This window comes from Dendropsophus ebraccatus, chromosome 6 (assembly GCF_027789765.1).
Source record: "Dendropsophus ebraccatus isolate aDenEbr1 chromosome 6, aDenEbr1.pat, whole genome shotgun sequence".
Taxonomy (NCBI): domain Eukaryota; kingdom Metazoa; phylum Chordata; class Amphibia; order Anura; family Hylidae; genus Dendropsophus; species Dendropsophus ebraccatus.
This window is the reverse complement of record NC_091459.1, coordinates 638,109-658,919: the sequence shown is the minus strand read 5'-3', so window position 1 is coordinate 658,919 and position 20,811 is coordinate 638,109. Positions and strand designations below refer to the sequence as shown.

At 50.4% G+C, this 20,811-nt stretch overlaps 1 protein-coding gene across 3 annotated transcripts in view; it reads right to left on the bottom strand.

Annotated features, from left to right (window-relative positions):
- MAP3K4 (mitogen-activated protein kinase kinase kinase 4) overlaps nt 1-20,811 on the bottom strand; it is a 146,973-nt gene that overhangs the window by 52,699 nt on the left and 73,463 nt on the right. For all 3 annotated transcript variants that reach the window (XM_069974371.1, XM_069974372.1, XM_069974373.1), the window contains 2 exons: nt 8,190-8,323; nt 63-141 (listed from right to left, as the gene is read on the bottom strand). In XM_069974371.1, coding sequence (XP_069830472.1) covers nt 63-141; nt 8,190-8,323 — 213 coding nt within the window. The remainder of the gene's footprint in view (nt 1-62; nt 142-8,189; nt 8,324-20,811) is intronic.

Below are 20,811 nucleotides of genomic sequence, written 5' to 3'. Positions count from 1 at the left end.
GGATATCCGCTGATTGTTATCGCCCCGGAATGTAGTATTTGTAGAACGGTGATAAAACCTACCAGAAAGTCGTCTTCAGGAAGACCTGAAATAAAGGCCGGCTCAATGGCTTGGAGGTAGTCAAATCCTTGGGTTGCCCACCTGAAAATGTGAAGATGCTCAATAACACTCATGAACACATATACAGTGGTACCTTGGATTAAGAGTAGTGATGCACGATGCACCGAAAGATCGATACTACTATTGATATTTCGGGCAGAAAAACGGTTCAGTACCAGGATTTCCTGGTATTGATACTTTATGTTAAGCTGCATAATAGAGCAGCCTAATATAAGGTATAATGCAGAGAACACGGCCGGCGGCTGCTGCATATGGAGCGGCCCCCACTGCTAATGACTGCGGCCCGCAAGCGGAGTCATTTAACTATTCCATTCCCACCCGGCAGTTCCCCACCATCCAGCACCTGCCAGTTCCGCACCCGCCCGAGCAGCATGGTCCCCCACACCCGCCCGTTCCCCCACCACCACCCTTCCCCCGGGTACAGTGAAAACAACTCCCAGCATACCTTCTTGTGGGGAGTTGTTGTGCACAAGGAGGTATGCTGGGAGTTGTTGTGTCAGGAGGCTGCTAACGCACTACAACTCCCAGCAGCATACCTCCTTGTGCACTACAATCCCCAGCATACCGTTTTGTGCATAAAGAGGTATACTGGGGGTTGTAGTGCACAAGAAGGTATGCTGGGAGTTTCAGTTTTGCATTAGCAGCCTCCTGATTCAACAATTCACTGCATACATTCTTGTGCACTACAACTCCCAGTATACCTCAGTGTCCACTACAACTCCCACCATACCTTCTTATGGGGATTTGTAGTGCACAAGGAGGTATGCTGGAAGTTGCAGTGCATAAAAAGGTATTCTGGGAGTTGTAGTGCACAAGAAGGTATGCTGAGAGTTGCAGTTGAGCAGCAGCAGCCTCCCGACAAAATATCCCAGCATGTCTCCTTGGGAACTACAACTCCCAGCATATCTTCTTATGCATTACAACTCCCAGCATACCTCCTAGTTCACTACAAATCCCCATAAGAAGTTATGATGGGAGTTGTAGTGCATAAGAAGGTATGCTGGGAGTTGTAGTGCACAGGGAGTTATGCTGCAGGGTAGAGGGGAATAAAAAAATGTAAAAGAAAAAAGTTTAAAAAAAAAAAAAAAATTTATAATAAAACGTTCTAATAATCCCTTTTGCTTTTTTTTTTTTTTTTTTTTTAAAGTGGAAAAAAAGGAACAAACATGTTTGACATCCATTGCATGCATAATTGTCCGAACTATAAAATGTAACAAAGTTATCAAAAATCATATAAATAAGTATATTGCTTATATTTGTATTGTTACTTATTTTTTTAAACTTTATTTAGTATCGAATTGGTATCGAGTATCGAAATAAGAAAGCTGGTATCGGTATCGAATGCAAAATTCTGGTATCGTGACATCCTTAATTAAGAGTAACTTGGTTTAAGAGCATTGCTTTGGTGTAAGAGCTCCCTGTACTGGGTGGGAGGTGAAGGGGGGAGGGGCATAGTCTGCATAGCGGGGTCTACAGCCCTGTACTCTGACCCAGGAAGTCTCCCTCCCCTTCCAAATCATAGCAGATCCACTTCAGGCTGGGGCTTACATCAGGGGACAGGACTGAGGAGGTAATCTCTCCATAGCTGTCACCCCTCTCTCCCCGGACAGAGAGCTGCATGTATGTGCCCACATCTGCCCTGCTCATTCCTTCCTGCTCCCTGCAGTCTCTGTCAGTCCTGATTGGTCCATGCTGAACACACCCCCTTCCCCATTGCTGTCATGTGACCACACAGACCTCTGCCAGCAGCCCTGTTTCTCTTTTCTAGCCTGTTGTACTACGCTACTGCATTATGGGAATCTGCAGCTCCATCCTGTATCTACAAGCTGCTGCTGCTGTGTTATCAGGGTTATACAGTTACTATACATTATATACCACATGCTGCTATACTGTACAGTAACTTATATATCACATATCCAGCTGCTGTGTTATCAGGGTTATACAGTTACTATACATTATACACCACATGCTGCTATACTGTACAGTAACTTATATATCACATATCCAGCTGCTGTGTTATCAGGGTTATACAGTTACTATACATTATACACCACATGCTGCTATACTGTACAGTAACATATATCACATATCCAGCTGCTGTGTTATCAGGGTTATACAGTTACTATACATTATATACCACATGCTGCTATACTGTACAGTAACTTATATATATCATATCCAGCTGCTGTGTTATCAGGGTTATACAGTTACTATACATTATACACCACATGCTGCTATACTGTACAGTAACTTATATATCACATATCCAGCTGCTGCAGTGTTATCAGGGTTATACAGTTACTATACATTATATACCACATGCTGTTATACTGTACAGTAACTTATATATCACATATCCAGCTGCTGTGTTATCAGGGTTATACAGTTACTATACATTATACACCACATGCTGCTATACTGTACAGTAACATATATCACATATCCAGCTGCTGTGTTATCAGGGTTATACAGTTACTATACATTATATACCACATGCTGCTATACTGTACAGTAACTTATATATCACATATCCAGCTGCTGTGTTATCAGGGTTATACAGTTACTATACATTATACACCACATGCTGCTATACTGTACAGTAACTTATATATCACATATCCAGCTGCTGTGTTATCAGGGTTATACCGTTACTATACATTATACACCACATGCTGCTATACTGTACAGTAACTTATATATCACATATCCAGCTGCTGTGTTATCCAGGTTATACAGTTACTATACATTATACACCACATGCTGATTGCTATACTGTACAGTAACTTATATATCACATATCCAGCTGCTGTGTTATCAGGGTTATACAGTTACTATACATTATACACCACATGCTGATTGCTATACTGTACAGTAACTTATATATCACATATCAAGCTGCTGTGTTATCATGGTTATACAGTTACTATACATTATATACCACATGCTGATTGCTATACTGTACAGTAACTTATATATCACATATCAAGCTGCTGCTGTGTTATCAGGGTTATACAGTTACTATACATTATACACCACATGCTGCTATGCTGTACAGTAACTTATATATCACACATCCAGCTGCTGTGTTATCAGGGTTATACAGTTACTATACATTATACACCACATGCTGATTGCTATACTGTACAGTAACTTATATATCACATATCAAGCTGCTGTGTTATCAGGGTTATACAGTTACTATACATTATATACCACATGCTGCTATACTGTACAGTAACTTATATATCACATATCCAGCTGCTGTGTTATCAGGGTTATACAGTTACTATACATTATACACCTCATGCTGTTATACTGTACAGTAACTTATATATCACATATCCAGCTGCTGTTGTGTTATCAGGGTTATACAGTTACTATACATTATACACCACATGCTGCTATACTGTACAGTAACTTATATATCACATATCCAGCTGCTGTGTTATCAGGGTTATACAGTTACTATACATTATATACCACATGCTGATTGCTATACTGTACAGTAACATATATCACATATCCAGCTGCTGTGTTATCAGGGTTATACAGTTGCTATACATTATATACCACATGCTGCTATACTGTACAGTAACTTATATATCACATCTCCAGCTGCTGTGTTATCAGGGTTATACAGTTACTATACATTATACACCACATGCTGCTATACTGTACAGTAACATATATCACATATCCAGCTGCTGTGTTATCAGGGTTATACAGTTGCTATACATTATATACCACATGCTGCTATACTGTACAGTAACTTATATATCACATATCCAGCTGCTGTGTTATCAGGGTTATACAGTTACTATACATTATATACCACATGCTGCTATACTGTACAGTAACTTATATATCACATATCCAGCTGCTGCTGTGTTATCAGGGTTATACAGTTACTATACATTATACACCACATGCTGATTGCTATACTGTACAGTAACTTATATATCACATATCAAGCTGCTGCTGTGTTATCAGGGTTATACAGTTACTATACATTATATACCACATGCTGCTATACTGTACAGTAACTTATATATCACATATCCAGCTGCTGTGTTATCCAGGTTATACAGTTACTATACATTATACACCACATGCTGCTATACTGTACAGTAACTGATATATCACATATCCAGCTGCTGTGTTATCAGGGTTATACAGTTACTATACATTATACACCACATGCTGATTGCTATACTGTACAGTAACTTATATATCACATATCAAACTGCTGTGTTATCAGGGTTATACAGTTACTATACATTATATACCACATGCTGCTATACTGTACAGTAACTTATATATCACATATCCAGCTGCTGTGTTATCAGGGTTATACAGTTACTATACATTATACACCACATGCTGATTGCTATACTGTACAGTAACTTATATATCACATATCCAGCTGCTGCTGTGTTATCAGGGTTATACAGTTACTATACATTATACACCACATGCTGCTATACTGTACAGTAACTTATATATCACATATCCAGCTGCTGTGTTATCCAGGTTATACAGTTACTATACATTATACTCCACATGCTGCTATACTGTACAGTAACTTATATATCACATATCCAGCTGCTGTGTTATCAGGGTTATACAGTTACTATACATTATACACCACATGCTGATTGCTATACTGTACAGTAACTTATATATCACATATCAAGCTGCTGCTGTGTTATCAGGGTTATACAGTTACTATACATTATATACCACATGCTGCTATACTGTACAGTAACTTATATATCACATATCCAGCTGCTGTGTTATCCAGGTTATACAGTTACTATACATTATACACCACATGCTGCTATACTGTACAGTAACTTATATATCACATATCCAGCTGCTGTGTTATCAGGGTTATACAGTTACTATACATTATACACCACATGCTGATTGCTATACTGTACAGTAACTTATATATCACATATCAAACTGCTGTGTTATCAGAGTTATACAGTTACTATACATTATATACCACATGCTGCTATACTGTACAGTAACTTATATATCACATATCCAGCTGCTGTGTTATCAGGGTTATACAGTTACTATACATTATACACCACATGCTGATTGCTATACTGTACAGTAACTTATATATCACATATCCAGCTGCTGCTGTGTTATCAGGGTTATACAGTTACTATACATTATATACCACATGCTGCTATACTGTACAGTAACTTATATATCACATATCCAGCTGCTGTGTTATCAGGGTTATACAGTTACTATACATTATACACCACATGCTGATTGCTATACTGTACAGTAACTTATATATCACATATCAAACTGCTGTGTTATCAGGGTTATACAGTTACTATACATTATATACCACATGCTGCTATACTGTACAGTAACTTATATATCACATATCCAGCTGCTGTGTTATCAGGGTTATACAGTTACTATACATTATACACCACATGCTGATTGCTATACTGTACAGTAACTTATATATCACATATCCAGCTGCTGCTGTGTTATCAGGGTTATACAGTTACTATACATTATATACCACATGCTGCTATACTGTACAGTAACTTATATATCACATATCCAGCTGCTGTGTTATCAGGGTTATACAGTTACTATACACTATATACCACATGCTGATTGCTATACTGTACAGTAACATATATCACATATCCAGCTGCTGTGTTATCAGGGTTATACAGTTACTATACATTATATACCACATGCTGCTATACTGTACAGTAACTTATATATCACATATCCAGCTGCTGTGTTATCAGGGTTATACAGTTACTATACATTATACACCACATGCTGCTATACTGTGCAGTAACATATATCACATATCCAGCTGCTGTGTTATCAGGGTTATACAGTTACTATACATTATATACCACATGCTGCTATATTGTACAGTAACTTATATATCACATATCCAGCTGCTGTGTTATCAGGGTTATACAGTTACTATACATTATATACCACATGCTGCTATACTGTACAGTAACTTATATATCACATATCCAGCTGCTGTGTTATCAGGGTTATACAGTTACTATACATTATACACCACATGCTGATTGCTATACTGTACAGTAACTTATATATCACATATCCAGCTGCTGCTGTGTTATCAGGGTTATACAGTTACTATACATTATACACCACATGCTGCTATACTGTACAGTAACTTATATATCACATATCCAGCTGCTGTGTTATCCAGGTTATACAGTTACTATACATTATACTCCACATGCTGCTATACTGTACAGTAACTTATATATCACATATCCAGCTGCTGTGTTATCAGGGTTATACAGTTACTATACATTATACACCACATGCTGATTGCTATACTGTACAGTAACTTATATATCACATATCAAGCTGCTGTGTTACCAGGGTTATACAGTTACTATACATTATATACCACATGCTGCTATACTGTACAGTAACTTATATATCACATATCCAGCTGCTGTGTTATCAGGGTTATACAGTTACTATACATTATACACCACATGCTGATTGCTATACTGTACAGTAACTTATATATCACATATCAAGCTGCTGTGTTATCAGGGTTATACAGTTACTATACATTATATACCACATGCTGCTATACTGTACAGTAACTTATATATCACATATCCAGCTGCTGTGTTATCAGGGTTATACAGTTACTATACACTATATACCACATGCTGATTGCTATACTGTACAGTAACATATATCACATATCCAGCTGCTGTGTTATCAGGGTTTATACAGTTACTATACATTATATACCACATGCTGCTATACTGTACAGTAACTTATATATCACATATCCAGCTGCTGTGTTATCAGGGTTATACAGTTACTATACATTATACACCACATGCTGCTATACTGTACAGTAACATATATCACATATCCAGCTGCTGTGTTATCAGGGTTATACAGTTACTATACATTATATACCACATGCTGCTATATTGTACAGTAACTTATATATCACATATCCAGCTGCTGTGTTATCAGGGTTATACAGTTACTATACATTATATACCACATGCTGCTATACTGTACAGTAACTTATATATCACATATCCAGCTGCTGCTGTGTTATCAGGGTTATACAGTTACTATACATTATACACCACATGCTGATTGCTATACTGTACAGTAACTTATATATCACATATCAAGCTGCTGCTGTGTTATCAGGGTTATACAGTTACTATACATTATATACCACATGCTGCTATACTGTACAGTAACTTATATATCACATATCCAGCTGCTGTGTTATCCAGGTTATACAGTTACTATACATTATACACCACATGCTGCTATACTGTACAGTAACTTATATATCACATATCCAGCTGCTGTGTTATCAGGGTTATACAGTTACTATACATTATACACCACATGCTGATTGCTATACTGTACAGTAACTTATATATCACATATCAAACTGCTGTGTTATCAGGGTTATACAGTTACTATACATTATATACCACATGCTGCTATACTGTACAGTAACTTATATATCACATATCCAGCTGCTGTGTTATCAGGGTTATACAGTTACTATACATTATATACCACATGCTGCTATACTGTACAGTAACATATATCACATATCCAGCTGCTGTGTTATCAGGGTTATACAGTTACTATACATTATATACCACATGCTGCTATACTGTACAGTAACTTATATATCACATATCCAGCTTCTGTGTTATCAGGGTTATACAGTTACTATACATTATACACCACATGCTGCTATACTATACAATAACTTATAATATCACAGATTCAGCTGCTTCTCATTGTTTCATCTCTTCTACATGTTAATCAGAATAATAATCAGTATATTTGGGGTGTGGAAGCATTTGTCTGCAGATCAGTGATTTCTTATGAGAAAATTTGCTTTGGTTTAAGAGTGATTTGGATTACAAGCAGATTATATATATATATAATATTAATATAACACATATAATATATATATTACACACACACACACACACACACTCTGTATATAACAGACGACCCTCTATTACCTCGGTCTGGTGCCACGACCACTTTCACACTTTGTCAGTACGAAGTTCATCCACTTTCTGGCAAAGCTGATGTATTTGTCACCAATTTTCTGCCTGAATTTTCCCGACATCAGACGGACGACTTCTTTGTGGTACTTAAGGGATAGAGCAGAATTTCAGTCATTTTAGCTTATTGCAGTCACAGTCATACATTACTGACAGACACAACTCCCATTCACATTTATTGCTGTGTCTCTGAGCTTCAGTCAAGGTGGCCACCAACAGGTCATGTTGTGAGGAGGCAGTCAGGATGCAGAAAACCACTAAGGTGACCCTAATTCCTGAGATCCCGGTGGTGGGGGCCACATCTATCAGACACAACCTTAAATTCATTAAAGGGGTATTCCACAGGATAACGCGTACCTGTCACAGCACTCTGCCCTCACCTCTGCTAAACAGGATGACTTAATTCCCCTCATATCTTCGCTATCTCACCACCCGGTGCAGCTGTTTAACACCTTCACCTCCCTTCTCCATCTGCCCCCACCCCTTATCTCTTTTCTCGGCTGAGGACTTTGCAACATTCGTCAAACAGAAAGTCTCAGCTCACAGTCCCCCGAGCCCCCCCTCAGGCCTTCTCCACATCACACCTCAACACCAGCGCACCTGACCCAGTCCCACCCCACCTTATCCCCAACCTTACCTCAGCACTTAGGACCAGACCTAAAATCATTGGCCACCGACCGCACATCCCTACATGTAATAGCTCCGTGTAATAGCAATGCGCAGCCGTCAGCTGACAATTGCCCAAACAGTTAAAGGGGTATTCCCCCCTAAATAATATTTGCATTAATAAATTGCCCACCCATAGCTTTCCATTTTTCCAATATCAATCTATTATGGATTCTGCACAGTTTTGATGTTTTCTAGGTGTTTTCCCCCCCTCTGGATGCATAATATCATCAAAACTAAGTCCACTCCGACACTGCTTACTGCTCCTGGCCGCACCTTCAGTGTCAGAGTCACGTGTCCACTGTCTCCTCAATGGGCTGGGTTAGCGATTCTAACCCTGCCCACTGACGGGAGAGAGGACAGTGAGACACTGACAGCTGCCACTGATGATCACTGTATTATTGCACTGTATCCCCCGGAGAGTGCTATACTCACTACCTCTGCTACACCATGGACAAATCAGGCATGAGAATTGCATGATGGGAGAATTAGTTCCCTGGCTGGCTCCATCTTGGATATAGATTGGCTTTTACAAAACTTGTAACCCAGGAATGGCAGGAGCTAGAAAGACGTGGACGGCTAAAAATACTCATGGGGCTTGGTAAGTAAGACGAGCTAAGTTTGGGAGCATTTTATTTTTTATCTCTTGAGGGGGGGGGAAACCCCTTTAATACTTTATCTGTCCATGCTCCCGGTCTTTTCCTGCGCTCTGCATCATCCCTGTCTGAGCTGACGGCCGCGGCCAGTGATTGGCTGAGAGAGGCCACTCTGAAGCTGCAGTACGCTGTCCCAGGACGCAGGAGAAGACTAGGTGGACAGGTATTAGCTGTTTGGGCTGCTGGCTAAACTGTTATCAGGCCGTGTAATAGGCCCAGTACACCACAATCTGGCAGATCAGCGCTAGTTTACAATGTTGTCTGGGCCGTCGCATGTAATAGGACCCTTCAATCTATCACTGGCATGGCCCTATCTCCACAAACACATACATCTGTAACCCCCCCCCCCCATCCCACCTCCTTATCCAGCTGCCGCACCAGCTCTCTTCTAGGAGTTTTGAGGCAAAGGCTTGGAGGACATGTCTACCTGGAACTTTCCTCCCACTTCTCATCCAACTCGCTCTTCAACCCTCTGCAATCCGGCTTCCACCTCCACTAATCTACAGACACTGCGCTCACCATAGTGGCCAATGACCTCCTTAAAGCCTCACGCCAACCCTCTGTGCTCCTCCTCTTCTGCCTTCCACACAGATGACCATTCCTCCTCCTACAATCTCTCATCCCTCTTCTGGATCTCCCCTTGCCTCTCTAGCCACACTTTTAGGGTACGTTCACACTTACCGAATCCGCAGCAGATTAAATTTAAATAACTGAACACAGCATCAAATCTGCACCATCAAATCTGCTGCGGATCCTGTGTGTGTGAACGCAGCCTTAGTGTCCCCCACACCACCTCCTCTCCCCCTCACTATTTGGGTCCCCCAAGACTGGGGCCTCTTCTCTGACCCTGGGACACATTATAGAATCCCACCACTATGCAGATGACCCTTAGCGCTACCTCCCTGGATTTGGCCAGGACATCCACCACCTGTCCCCTCCATATCTCTCTCACCTGTTATCCTGCTACCTGCCCCCCATACCACCTCACGTCCTCCAAAGAAACATAGTAAAATAGAAGATTGTGGGCAGAAAAAGACCCCCTGGTCCATCTAGTCACCCCCCATCACCGTGTTATCCAGGAAGTGACATCACCGTGTTATCCGGGAAGTGACATCCCCGTGTTATCCGGGAAGTGACATCCCCGTGTTATCCGGGAAGTGACATCGCCGTGTTATCCGGGAAGTGACATCCCCGTGTAATCCGGGAAGTGACATCCCCCTGTTATCCGGGAAGTGACATCACCGTGTTATCCGGGAGTGACATCACCGTGTTATCCCGGGAGTGACATCCCCGTGTTATCCGGGAAGTGACATCCCCGTGTTATCCGGGAAGTGACGTCACCGTGTTATCCGGGAAGTGACATCACCGTGTTATCCGGGAAGTGACGTCCCCGTGTTATCCGGGAAGTGACGTCCCCGTGTTATCCGGGAAGTGACGTCCCCGTGTTATCCGGGAAGTGACGTCCCCGTGTTATCCGGGAAGTGACGTCCCCGTGTTATCCGGGAAGTGACGTCACCGTGTTATCCGGGAAGTAACGTCCCCGTGTTGCCCAGGGAGTGACGTCCCCGTGTAGCCCAGGGAGTGACGTCCCCGTGTAGCCCAGGGAGTGACGTCCCCGTGTAGCCCAGGGAGTGACGTCCCCGTGTAGCCCAGGGAGTGACGTCCCCGTGTAGCCCAGGGAGTGACGTCCCCGTGTAGCCCAGGGAGTGACGTCCCCGTGTAGCCCAGGGAGTGACGTCCCCGTGTAGCCCAGGGAGTGACGTCCCCGTGTAGCCCAGGGAGTGACGTCCCCGTGTTGCCCAGGGAGTGACGTCCCCGTGTTGCCCAGGGAGTGACGTCCCCGTGTTGCCCAGGGAGTGACGTCCCCGTGTTGCCCAGGGAGTGACGTCCCCGTGTTGCCCAGGGAGTGACGTCCCCGTGTTGCCCAGGGAGTGACGTCCCCGTGTTGCCCAGGGAGTGACGTCCCCGTGTTGCCCAGGGAGTGACGTCCCCGTGTTGCCCAGGGAGTGACGTCCCCGTGTTGCCCAGGGAGTGACGTCCCCGTGTTGCCCCGGGAGTGACGTCCCCGTGTTGCCCAGGGAGTGACGTCCCCGTGTTGCCCAGGGAGTGACGTCCCCGTGTAGCCCAGGGAGTGACGTCCCCGTGTAGCCCAGGGAGTGACGTCCCCGTGTAGCCCAGGGAGTGACGTCCCCGTGTAGCCCAGGGAGTGACGTCCCCGTGTAGCCCAGGGAGTGACGTCCCCGTGTAGCCCAGGGAGTGACGTCCCCGTGTAGCCCAGGGAGTGACGTCCCCGTGTAGCCCAGGGAGTGACGTCCCCGTGTAGCCCAGGGAGTGACGTCCCCGTGTAGCCCAGGGAGTGACGTCCCCGTGTAGCCCAGGGAGTGACGTCCCCGTGTAGCCCAGGGAGTGACGTCCCCGTGTAGCCCAGGGAGTGACGTCCCCGTGTAGCCCAGGGAGTGACGTCCCCGTGTAGCCCAGGGAGTGACGTCCCCGTGTAGCCCAGGGAGTGACGTCCCCGTGTAGCCCAGGGAGTGACGTCCCCGTGTAGCCCAGGGAGTGACGTCCCCGTGTAGCCCAGGGAGTGACGTCCCCGTGTAGCCAGGGAGTGACGTCCCCGTGTAGCCCAGGGAGTGACGTCCCCGTGTAGCCCAGGGAGTGACGTCCCCGTGTAGCCCAGGGAGTGACGTCCCCGTGTAGCCCAGGGAGTGACGTCCCCGTGTAGCCCAGGGAGTGACGTCCCCGTGTAGCCCAGGGAGTGACGTCCCCGTGTAGCCCAGGGAGTGACGTCCCCGTGTAGCCCAGGGAGTGACGTCCCCGTGTAGCCCAGGGAGTGACGTCCCCGTGTAGCCCAGGGAGTGACGTCCCCGTGTAGCCCAGGGAGTGACGTCCCCGTGTAGCCCAGGGAGTGACGTCCCCGTGTAGCCCAGGGAGTGACGTCCCCGTGTAGCCCAGGGAGTGACGTCCCCGTGTAGCCCAGGGAGTGACGTCCCCGTGTAGCCCAGGGAGTGAAGTCCCGTGTAGCCAGGGAGTGACGTCCCCGTGTAGCCCAGGGAGTGACGTCCCCGTGTAGCCCAGGGAGTGACGTCCCCGTGTAGCCCAGGGAGTGACGTCCCCGTGTAGCCCAGGGAGTGACGTCCCCGTGTAGCCCAGGGAGTGACGTCCCCGTGTAGCCCAGGGAGTGACGTCCCCGTGTAGCCCAGGGAGTGACGTCCCCGTGTAGCCCAGGGAGTGACGTCCCCGTGTAGCCCAGGGAGTGACGTCCCCGTGTTAGCCCAGGGAGTGACGTCCCCGTGTAGCCCAGGGAGTGACGTCCCCGTGTAGCCCAGGGAGTGACGTCCCCGTGTAGCCCAGGGAGTGACGTCCCCGTGTAGCCCAGGGAGTGACGTCCCCGTGTAGCCCAGGGAGTGACGTCCCCGTGTAGCCCAGGGAGTGACGTCCCCGTGTAGCCCAGGGAGTGACGTCCCCGTGTAGCCCAGGGAGTGACGTCCCCGTGTAGCCCAGGGAGTGACGTCCCCGTGTAGCCCAGGGAGTGACGTCCCCGTGTAGCCCAGGGAGTGACGTCCCCGTGTAGCCCAGGGAGTGACGTCCCCGTGTAGCCCAGGGAGTGACGTCCCCGTGTAGCCCAGGGAGTGACGTCCCCGTGTAGCCCAGGGAGTGACGTCCCCGTGTAGCCCAGGGAGTGACGTCCCCGTGTAGCCCAGGGAGTGACGTCCCCGTGTAGCCCAGGGAGTGACGTCCCCGTGTAGCCCAGGGAGTGACGTCCCCGTGTAGCCCAGGGAGTGACGTCCCCGTGTAGCCCAGGGAGTGACGTCCCCGTGTAGCCCAGGGAGTGACGTCCCCGTGTAGCCCAGGGAGTGACGTCCCCGTGTAGCCCAGGGAGTGACGTCCCCGTGTAGCCCAGGGAGTGACGTCCCCGTGTAGCCCAGGGAGTGACGTCCCCGTGTAGCCCAGGGAGTGACGTCCCCGTGTAGCCCAGGGAGTGACGTCCCCGTGTAGCCCAGGGAGTGACGTCCCCGTGTAGCCCAGGGAGTGACGTCCCCGTGTAGCCCAGGGAGTGACGTCCCCGTGTAGCCCAGGGAGTGACGTCCCCGTGTAGCCCAGGGAGTGACGTCCCCGTGTAGCCCAGGGAGTGACGTCCCCGTGTAGCCCAGGGAGTGACGTCCCCGTGTAGCCCAGGGAGTGACGTCCCCGTGTAGCCCAGGGAGTGACGTCCCCGTGTAGCCCAGGGAGTGACGTCCCCGTGTAGCCCAGGGAGTGACGTCCCCGTGTAGCCCAGGGAGTGACGTCCCCGTGTAGCCCAGGGAGTGACGTCCCCGTGTAGCCCAGGGAGTGACGTCCCCGTGTAGCCCAGGGAGTGACGTCCCCGTGTAGCCCAGGGAGTGACGTCCCCGTGTAGCCCAGGGAGTGACGTCCCCGTGTAGCCCAGGGAGTGACGTCCCCGTGTAGCCCAGGGAGTGACGTCCCCGTGTAGCCCAGGGAGTGACGTCCCCGTGTAGCCCAGGGAGTGACGTCCCCGTGTAGCCCAGGGAGTGACGTCCCCGTGTAGCCCAGGGAGTGACGTCCCCGTGTAGCCCAGGGAGTGACGTCCCCGTGTAGCCCAGGGAGTGACGTCCCCGTGTAGCCCAGGGAGTGACGTCCCCGTGTAGCCCAGGGAGTGACGTCCCCGTGTAGCCCAGGAGTGACGTCCCCGTGTAGCCCAGGGAGTGACGTCCCCGTGTAGCCCAGGGAGTGACGTCCCCGTGTAGCCCAGGGAGTGACGTCCCCGTGTAGCCCAGGGAGTGACGTCCCCGTGTAGCCCAGGGAGTGACGTCCCCGTGTAGCACCAGGGAGTGACGTCCCCGTGTAGCCCAGGGAGTGACGTCCCCCGTGTAGCCCAGGGAGTGACGTCCCCGTGTAGCCCAGGGAGTGACGTCCCCGTGTAGCCCAGGGGAGTGACGTCCCCGTGTAGCCCAGGGAGTGACGTCCCCGTGTAGCCCAGGGAGTGACGTCCCCGTGTAGCCCAGGGAGTGACGTCCCCGTGTAGCCCAGGGAGTGACGTCCCCGTGTAGCCCAGGGAGTGACGTCCCCGTGTAGCCCAGGGAGTGACGTCCCCGTGTAGCCCAGGGAGTGACGTCCCCGTGTAGCCCAGGGAGTGAACGTCCCCGTGTAGCCCAGGGAGTGACGTCCCCGTGTAGCCCAGGGAGTGACGTCCCCGTGTAGCCCAGGGAGTGACGTCCCGTGTAGCCCAGGGAGTGACGTCCCCGTGTAGCCCAGGGAGTGACGTCCCCGTGTAGACCAGGGAGTGACGTCCCCGTGTAGCCCAGGGAGTGACGTCCCCGTGTAGCCCAGGAGAGTGACGTTCCCCGTGTAGCCCAGGGAGTGACGTCCCCGTGTAGCCCAGGGAGTGGACGTCCCCGTGTAGCCCAGGGAGTGACGTCCCCGTGTAGCCCAGGGAGTGACGTCCCCGTGTAGCCCAGGGAGTGACGTCCCCGTGTAGCCCAGGAGTGAGTGACGTCCCCGTGTAGCCCAGGGAGTGACGTCCCCGTGTAGCCCAGGGAGTGACGTCCCCGTGTAGCCCAGGGAGTGACGTCCCCCGTGTAGCCCAGGGAGTGACTCCCCGTGTAGCCCAGGGAGTGACGTCCCCGTGTAGCCCAGGAGTGACGTCCCCGTGTAGCCCAGGGAGTGACGTCCCCGTGTAGCCCAGGGAAGTGACGTCCCCGTGTAGCCAGGGAGTGACGTCCCCGTGTAAGCCCAGGGAGTGACGTCCCCGTGTAGCCCAGGGAGTGACGTCCCCGTGTAGCCCAGGGAGTGACGTTCCCCGTGTAGCCCAGGGAGTGACGTCCCCGTGTAGCCCAGGGAGTGACGTCCCCGTGTAGCCCAGGGAGTGACGTCCCGTGTAGCCCAGGGAGTGACGTCCCCGTGTAGCCCAGGGAGTGACGTCCCCGTGTAGCCCAGGGAGTGACGTCCCCGTGTAGCCCAGGGAGTGACGTCCCCGTGTAGCCCAGGAAGTGACGTCCCCGTGTAGCCCAGGGAGTGACGTCCCCGTGTAGCCCAGGGAAGTGACGTCCCCGTGTAGCCCAGGGAGTGACGTCCCCGTGTAGCCCAGGGAGGTGACGTCCCCGTGTAGCCCAGGGAGTGACGTCCCCGTGTAGCCCAGGGAGTGACGTCCCCGGTAGTAGCCCAGGGAGTGACGTCCCCGTGTAGCCCAGGGAGTGACGTCCCCGTGTAGCCCAGGGAGTGACGTCCCCGTGTAGCCCAGGGAGTGACGTCCCCGTGTAGCCCAGGGAGTGACGTCCCCGTGTAGCCCAGGGAGTGACGTCCCCGTGTAGCCCAGGGAGTGACGTCCCCGTGTTATCCAAGAAGTGACAGCACCATGTTATCCAGGAAGTGACATTGCCATGTTATCCAGGAAGTGACATCCCCGTGTTATCCGGGAAGTGACATCACCCTGTTATCCAGGAAGTGACATCACCCTGTTATCCAGGAAGTGGCATCCCGTGTTATCCAGAAAGTGACATCGCCATGTTATCCAGGAAGTGACATCCCCATGTTATCCAGGAAGTGACATCCCCATGTTATCCAGGAAGTGACAGCACTATGTTATCCAGGAAGTGACATCATCGTGTTATCCAGGAAGTGAAGCCTTGATGCAGTAGTAAGTGCAGGGAAAAAAAAGCCATTTCCCGTAATACGCGTATATTGGGGATTTCTATAACTTTTGGGGGGCAATACAATACTTTAATAAACATTTTCACAGGACTTCTCCTTTAAGTTCAGTTTTGTTGTAAAACCTTTCTCTCCTTTCCCTTCTTCCTCCTGTAACATATATAAAGGTTTCCATCATGTCCCCCCTTTCCCTTCTTCCTCCTGTAACATATATAAAGGTTTCCATCATGTCCCCCCTTTCCCTTCTTCCTCCTGTAACATATATAAAAGTTTCCATCATGTCCTCCCTTTCCCTTCTTCCTCCAGACTATACAGATTCAAACCCTTCAATCTTGCCTGATATGATTTAAACCTGACACCCTCCACCATTTTTGTAGCCGTCTTTGGACCAGTTTTATTTTATTTACATCTTTCTGTAGGTGAGCTCTCCAGAACAGCACCTGCTCCTCTCTGCCACAACATATACATAGACGTCCAATCACAGCACAGCACCTGCTCCTCTCTGCCACAACATATACATAGACGTCCAATCACAGCACAGCACCTGCTCCTCTCTGCCACAACATATACATAGACGTCCAATTACAGCACAGCACCTGCTCCTCTCTGCCACAACATATACATGGACGTCCAATCACAGCACAGCACCTGCTCCTCTCTGCCACAACATATACATGGACGTCCAATCACAGGACAGCACCTGCTCCTCTCTGCCACAACATATACATAGACGTCCAATCACAGCACAGCACCTGCTCCTCTCTGCCACAACATATACATAGACGTCCAATCACAGCACAGCACCTGCTCCTCTCTGCCACAACATATACATGGACGTCCAATCACAGCACAGCACCTGCTCCTCTCTGCCACAACATATACATAGACGTCCAATCACAGTACAGCACACACTCCTCCCTGCTTCGTTGTGGCATAGCAGAGAGGAGCAGGTGCTGTGCTGTGATTGGACGTCCATGTATATGTTGTGGCAGAGAGGAGCAGGTGCTGTACTGTGATTGGACGTCCATGTATATGTTGTGGCAGAGGGGAGCGTGTGCTGTGCTGTGATTGGACGTCCATGTATATGTTGTGGCAGAGAGGAGCAGGTGCTGTGCTGTGATTGGACGTCCATGTATATGTTGTGGCAGAGAGGAGCAGGTGCTGTACTGTGATTGGACGTCCATGTATATGTTGTGGCAGAGGGGAGCGTGTGCTGTGCTGTGATTGGACGTCCATGTATATGTTGTGGCAGAGAGGAGCAGGTGCTGTACTGTGATTGGACGTCCATGTAAATGTTGTGGCAGAGAGGAGCAGGTTCTGTGCTGTGATTGGACGTCTATGTATATGTTGTGGCAGAGAGGAGCGTGTACTATGCTGTGATTGGACGTCTATGTATATGTTGTGGCAGAGAGGAGCAGGTGCTGTGCTGTGATTGGACGTCTATGTATATGTTGTGGCAGAGAGGAGCGTGTGCTGTGCTGTGATTGGACGTTCATGTATATGTTGTGGCAGAGAGGAGCAGGTGCTGTGCTGTGATTGGACGTTCATGTATATGTTGTGGCAGAGAGGAGCAGGTGCTGTGCTGTGATTGGACGTTCATGTATATGTTCTACTTACAAACAGCTCAGTTCTGGTCCCACCTCTAAAACAGAGACTGAGAAATGGCTCTGCACCATAGCGGGGGCTGCTGGGGGCTAATGACGGCCATGAATGCTATCACCCTCTGAAGAGATCCGCCAACTAGGCCGTACACCTGATTCAATATATAAACAAACAGAAGCGGCAGGTAGCAGGCAGCTCTATGGTGGGCGCCCGATGACACTGGACATGTGATTGCTATACGGGTGTCTATTATCTTCTGTGCACATTTATGATGTGGCCGGTGGGAACAATATATTATATATATATATATATATATATATATATATATATATATATATATATAAAACTTGTTTATGACAGAGTCAGATACAGTATGATGGCAAAGACAGAATATAAACCGTACACCAGAACAGATGGTAAGTAACACAAGGAGGAATCACAGCACCATGATGACCCCCAAACCAATGAATGTGGCAGCGGCAGCGAGGGGCAGTCAGCGGCAGTGAGGGGGCAGTCAGCGGCAGTGAGGGGGCAGTAAGCGGGAGTGAGGGGCAGTGAGGGGGCAGTAAGCGGGAGTGAGGTGGCAATGAGGGGGCAGTGAGCGGGAGTGAGGGGGCAGTGAGCGGGAGTGAGGGGGCAGTGAGCGGGAGTGAGGGGGCAGTGAGGGGCCAGTGAGCGGGAGTGAGGGGGCAGTGAGCGGGAGTGAGGGGGCAGTGAGCGGGAGTGAGGGGGCAGTGAGCGGGAGTGAGGGGGCAGTGAGGGGCAGTGAGGGGGCAGTAAGCGGGAGTGAGGTGGCAATGAGGGGGCAGTGAGCGGGAGTGAGGGGGCAGTGAGCGGGAGTGAGGGGGCAGTGAGGGGGAGTGAGGGGGCAGTGAGCGGGAGTGAGGGGGCAGTGAGCGGGAGTGAGGGGGCAGTGAGCGGGAGTGAGGGGGCAGTGAGCGGGAGTGAGGGGCAATGAGGGGGCAGTGAGCGGGAGTGAGGGGGCAGTGAGCGGGAGTGAGGGGGCAGTGAGCGGGAGTGAGGGGGCAGTGAGGGGGCAGTGAGCGGGAGTGAGGGGTAGTGAGCGGCAGTGAGGGGGCAGTGAGCGGCAGTGAGGGGGCAGTGAGCGGGAGTGAGGGGGCAGTGAGCGGGAGTGAGGGGGCAGTGAGCGGGAGTGAGGGGGCAGTGAGCGGGAGTGAGGGGCCAGTGAGCGGGAGTGAGGGGGCAATGAGCGGGAGTGAGGGGGCAGTGAGCGGGAGTGAGGGGTCAGTTAGCGGGAGTGAGGGGCAGTGAGCGGGAGTGAGGGGGCAGTGAGCGGGAGTGAGGGGGCAGTGAGCGGGAGTGAGGGGGCAGTGAGCGGGAGTGAGGGGCAGTGAGCGGGAGTGAGGGGGCAGTGAGGGGGCAGTGAGCGGGAGTGAGGGGCAGTGAGCAGGAGTGAGGGGCAGTGAGCAGGAGTGAGGGGGACGTCTATGTATATGTTGTGGCAGAGAGGAGCGTGTGCTGTGCTGTGATTGGACGTTCATGTATATGTTGTGGCAGAGAGGAGCAGGTGCTGTGCTGTGATTGGACGTTCATGTATATGTTGTGGCAGAGAGGAGCAGGTGCTGTGCTGTGATTGGACGTTCATGTATATGTTCTACTTACAAACAGCTCAGTTCTGGTCCCACCTCTAAAACAGAGACTGAGAAATGGCTCTGCACCATAGCGGGGGCTGCTGGGGGCTAATGACGGCCATGAATGCTATCACCCTCTGAAGAGATCCGCCAACTAGGCCGTACACCTGATTCAATATATAAACAAACAGAAGCGGCAGGTAGCAGGCAGCTCTATGGTGGGCGCCCGATGACACTGGACATGTGATTGCTATACGGGTGTCTATTATCTTCTGTGCACATTTATGATGTGGCCGGTGGGAACAATATATTATATATATATATATATATATATATATATATATATATATATATATATAAAAATTGTTTATGACAGAGTCAGATACAGTATGATGGCAAAGACAGAATATAAACCGTACACCAGAACAGATGGTAAGTAACACAAGGAGGAATCACAGCACCATGATGACCCCCAAACCAATGAATGTGGCAGCGGCAGCGAGGGGCAGTCAGCGGCAGTGAGGGGGCAGTCAGCGGCAGTGAGGGGGCAGTCAGCGGCAGTGAGGGGGCAGTAAGCGGGAGTGAGGGGCAGTGAGGGGGCAGTAAGCGGGAGTGAGGTGGCAATGAGGGGGCAGTGAGCGGGAGTGAGGGGGCAGTGAGCGGGAGTGAGGGGGCAGTGAGCGGGAGTGAGGGGGCAGTGAGGGGCCAGTGAGCGGGAGTGAGGGGGCAGTGAGCGGGAGTGAGGGGGCAGTGAGCGGGAGTGAGGGGGCAGTGAGCGGGAGTGAGGGGGCAGTGAGCGGGAGTGAGGGGGCAGTGAGCGGGAGTGAGGGGGCAGTGAGCGGGAGTGAGGGGCAATGAGGGGGCAGTGAGCGGGAGTGAGCGGGAGTGAGGGGGCAGTGAGCGGGAGTGAGGGGGCAGTGAGGGGTAGTGAGCGGGAGTGAGGGGTAGTGAGCGGCAGTGAGGGGGCAGTGAGCGGCAGTGAGGGGGCAGTGAGCGGGAGTGAGGGGGCAGTGAGCGGGAGTGAGGGGGCAGTGAGCGGGAGTGAGGGGGCAGTGAGCGGGAGTGAGGGGCCAGTGAGCGGGAGTGAGGGGGCAATGAGCGGGAGTGAGGGGGCAGTGAGCGGGAGTGAGGGGGCAGTGAGCGGGAGTGAGGGGTCAGTTAGCGGGAGTGAGGGGCAGTGAGCGGGAGTGAGGGGGCAGTGAGCGGGAGTGAGGGGGCAGTGAGCGGGAGTGAGGGGGCAGTGAGCGGGAGTGAGGGGGCAGTGAGCGGGAGTGAGGGGCAGTGAGCGGGAGTGAGGGGGCAGTAAGCGGGAGTGAGGGGGCAGTGAGGGGGCAGTGAGCGGGAGTGAGGGGCAGTGAGCAGGAGTGAGGGGCAGTGAGCAGGAGTGAGGGGGCAGTGAGCGGGAGTGAGGGGGCA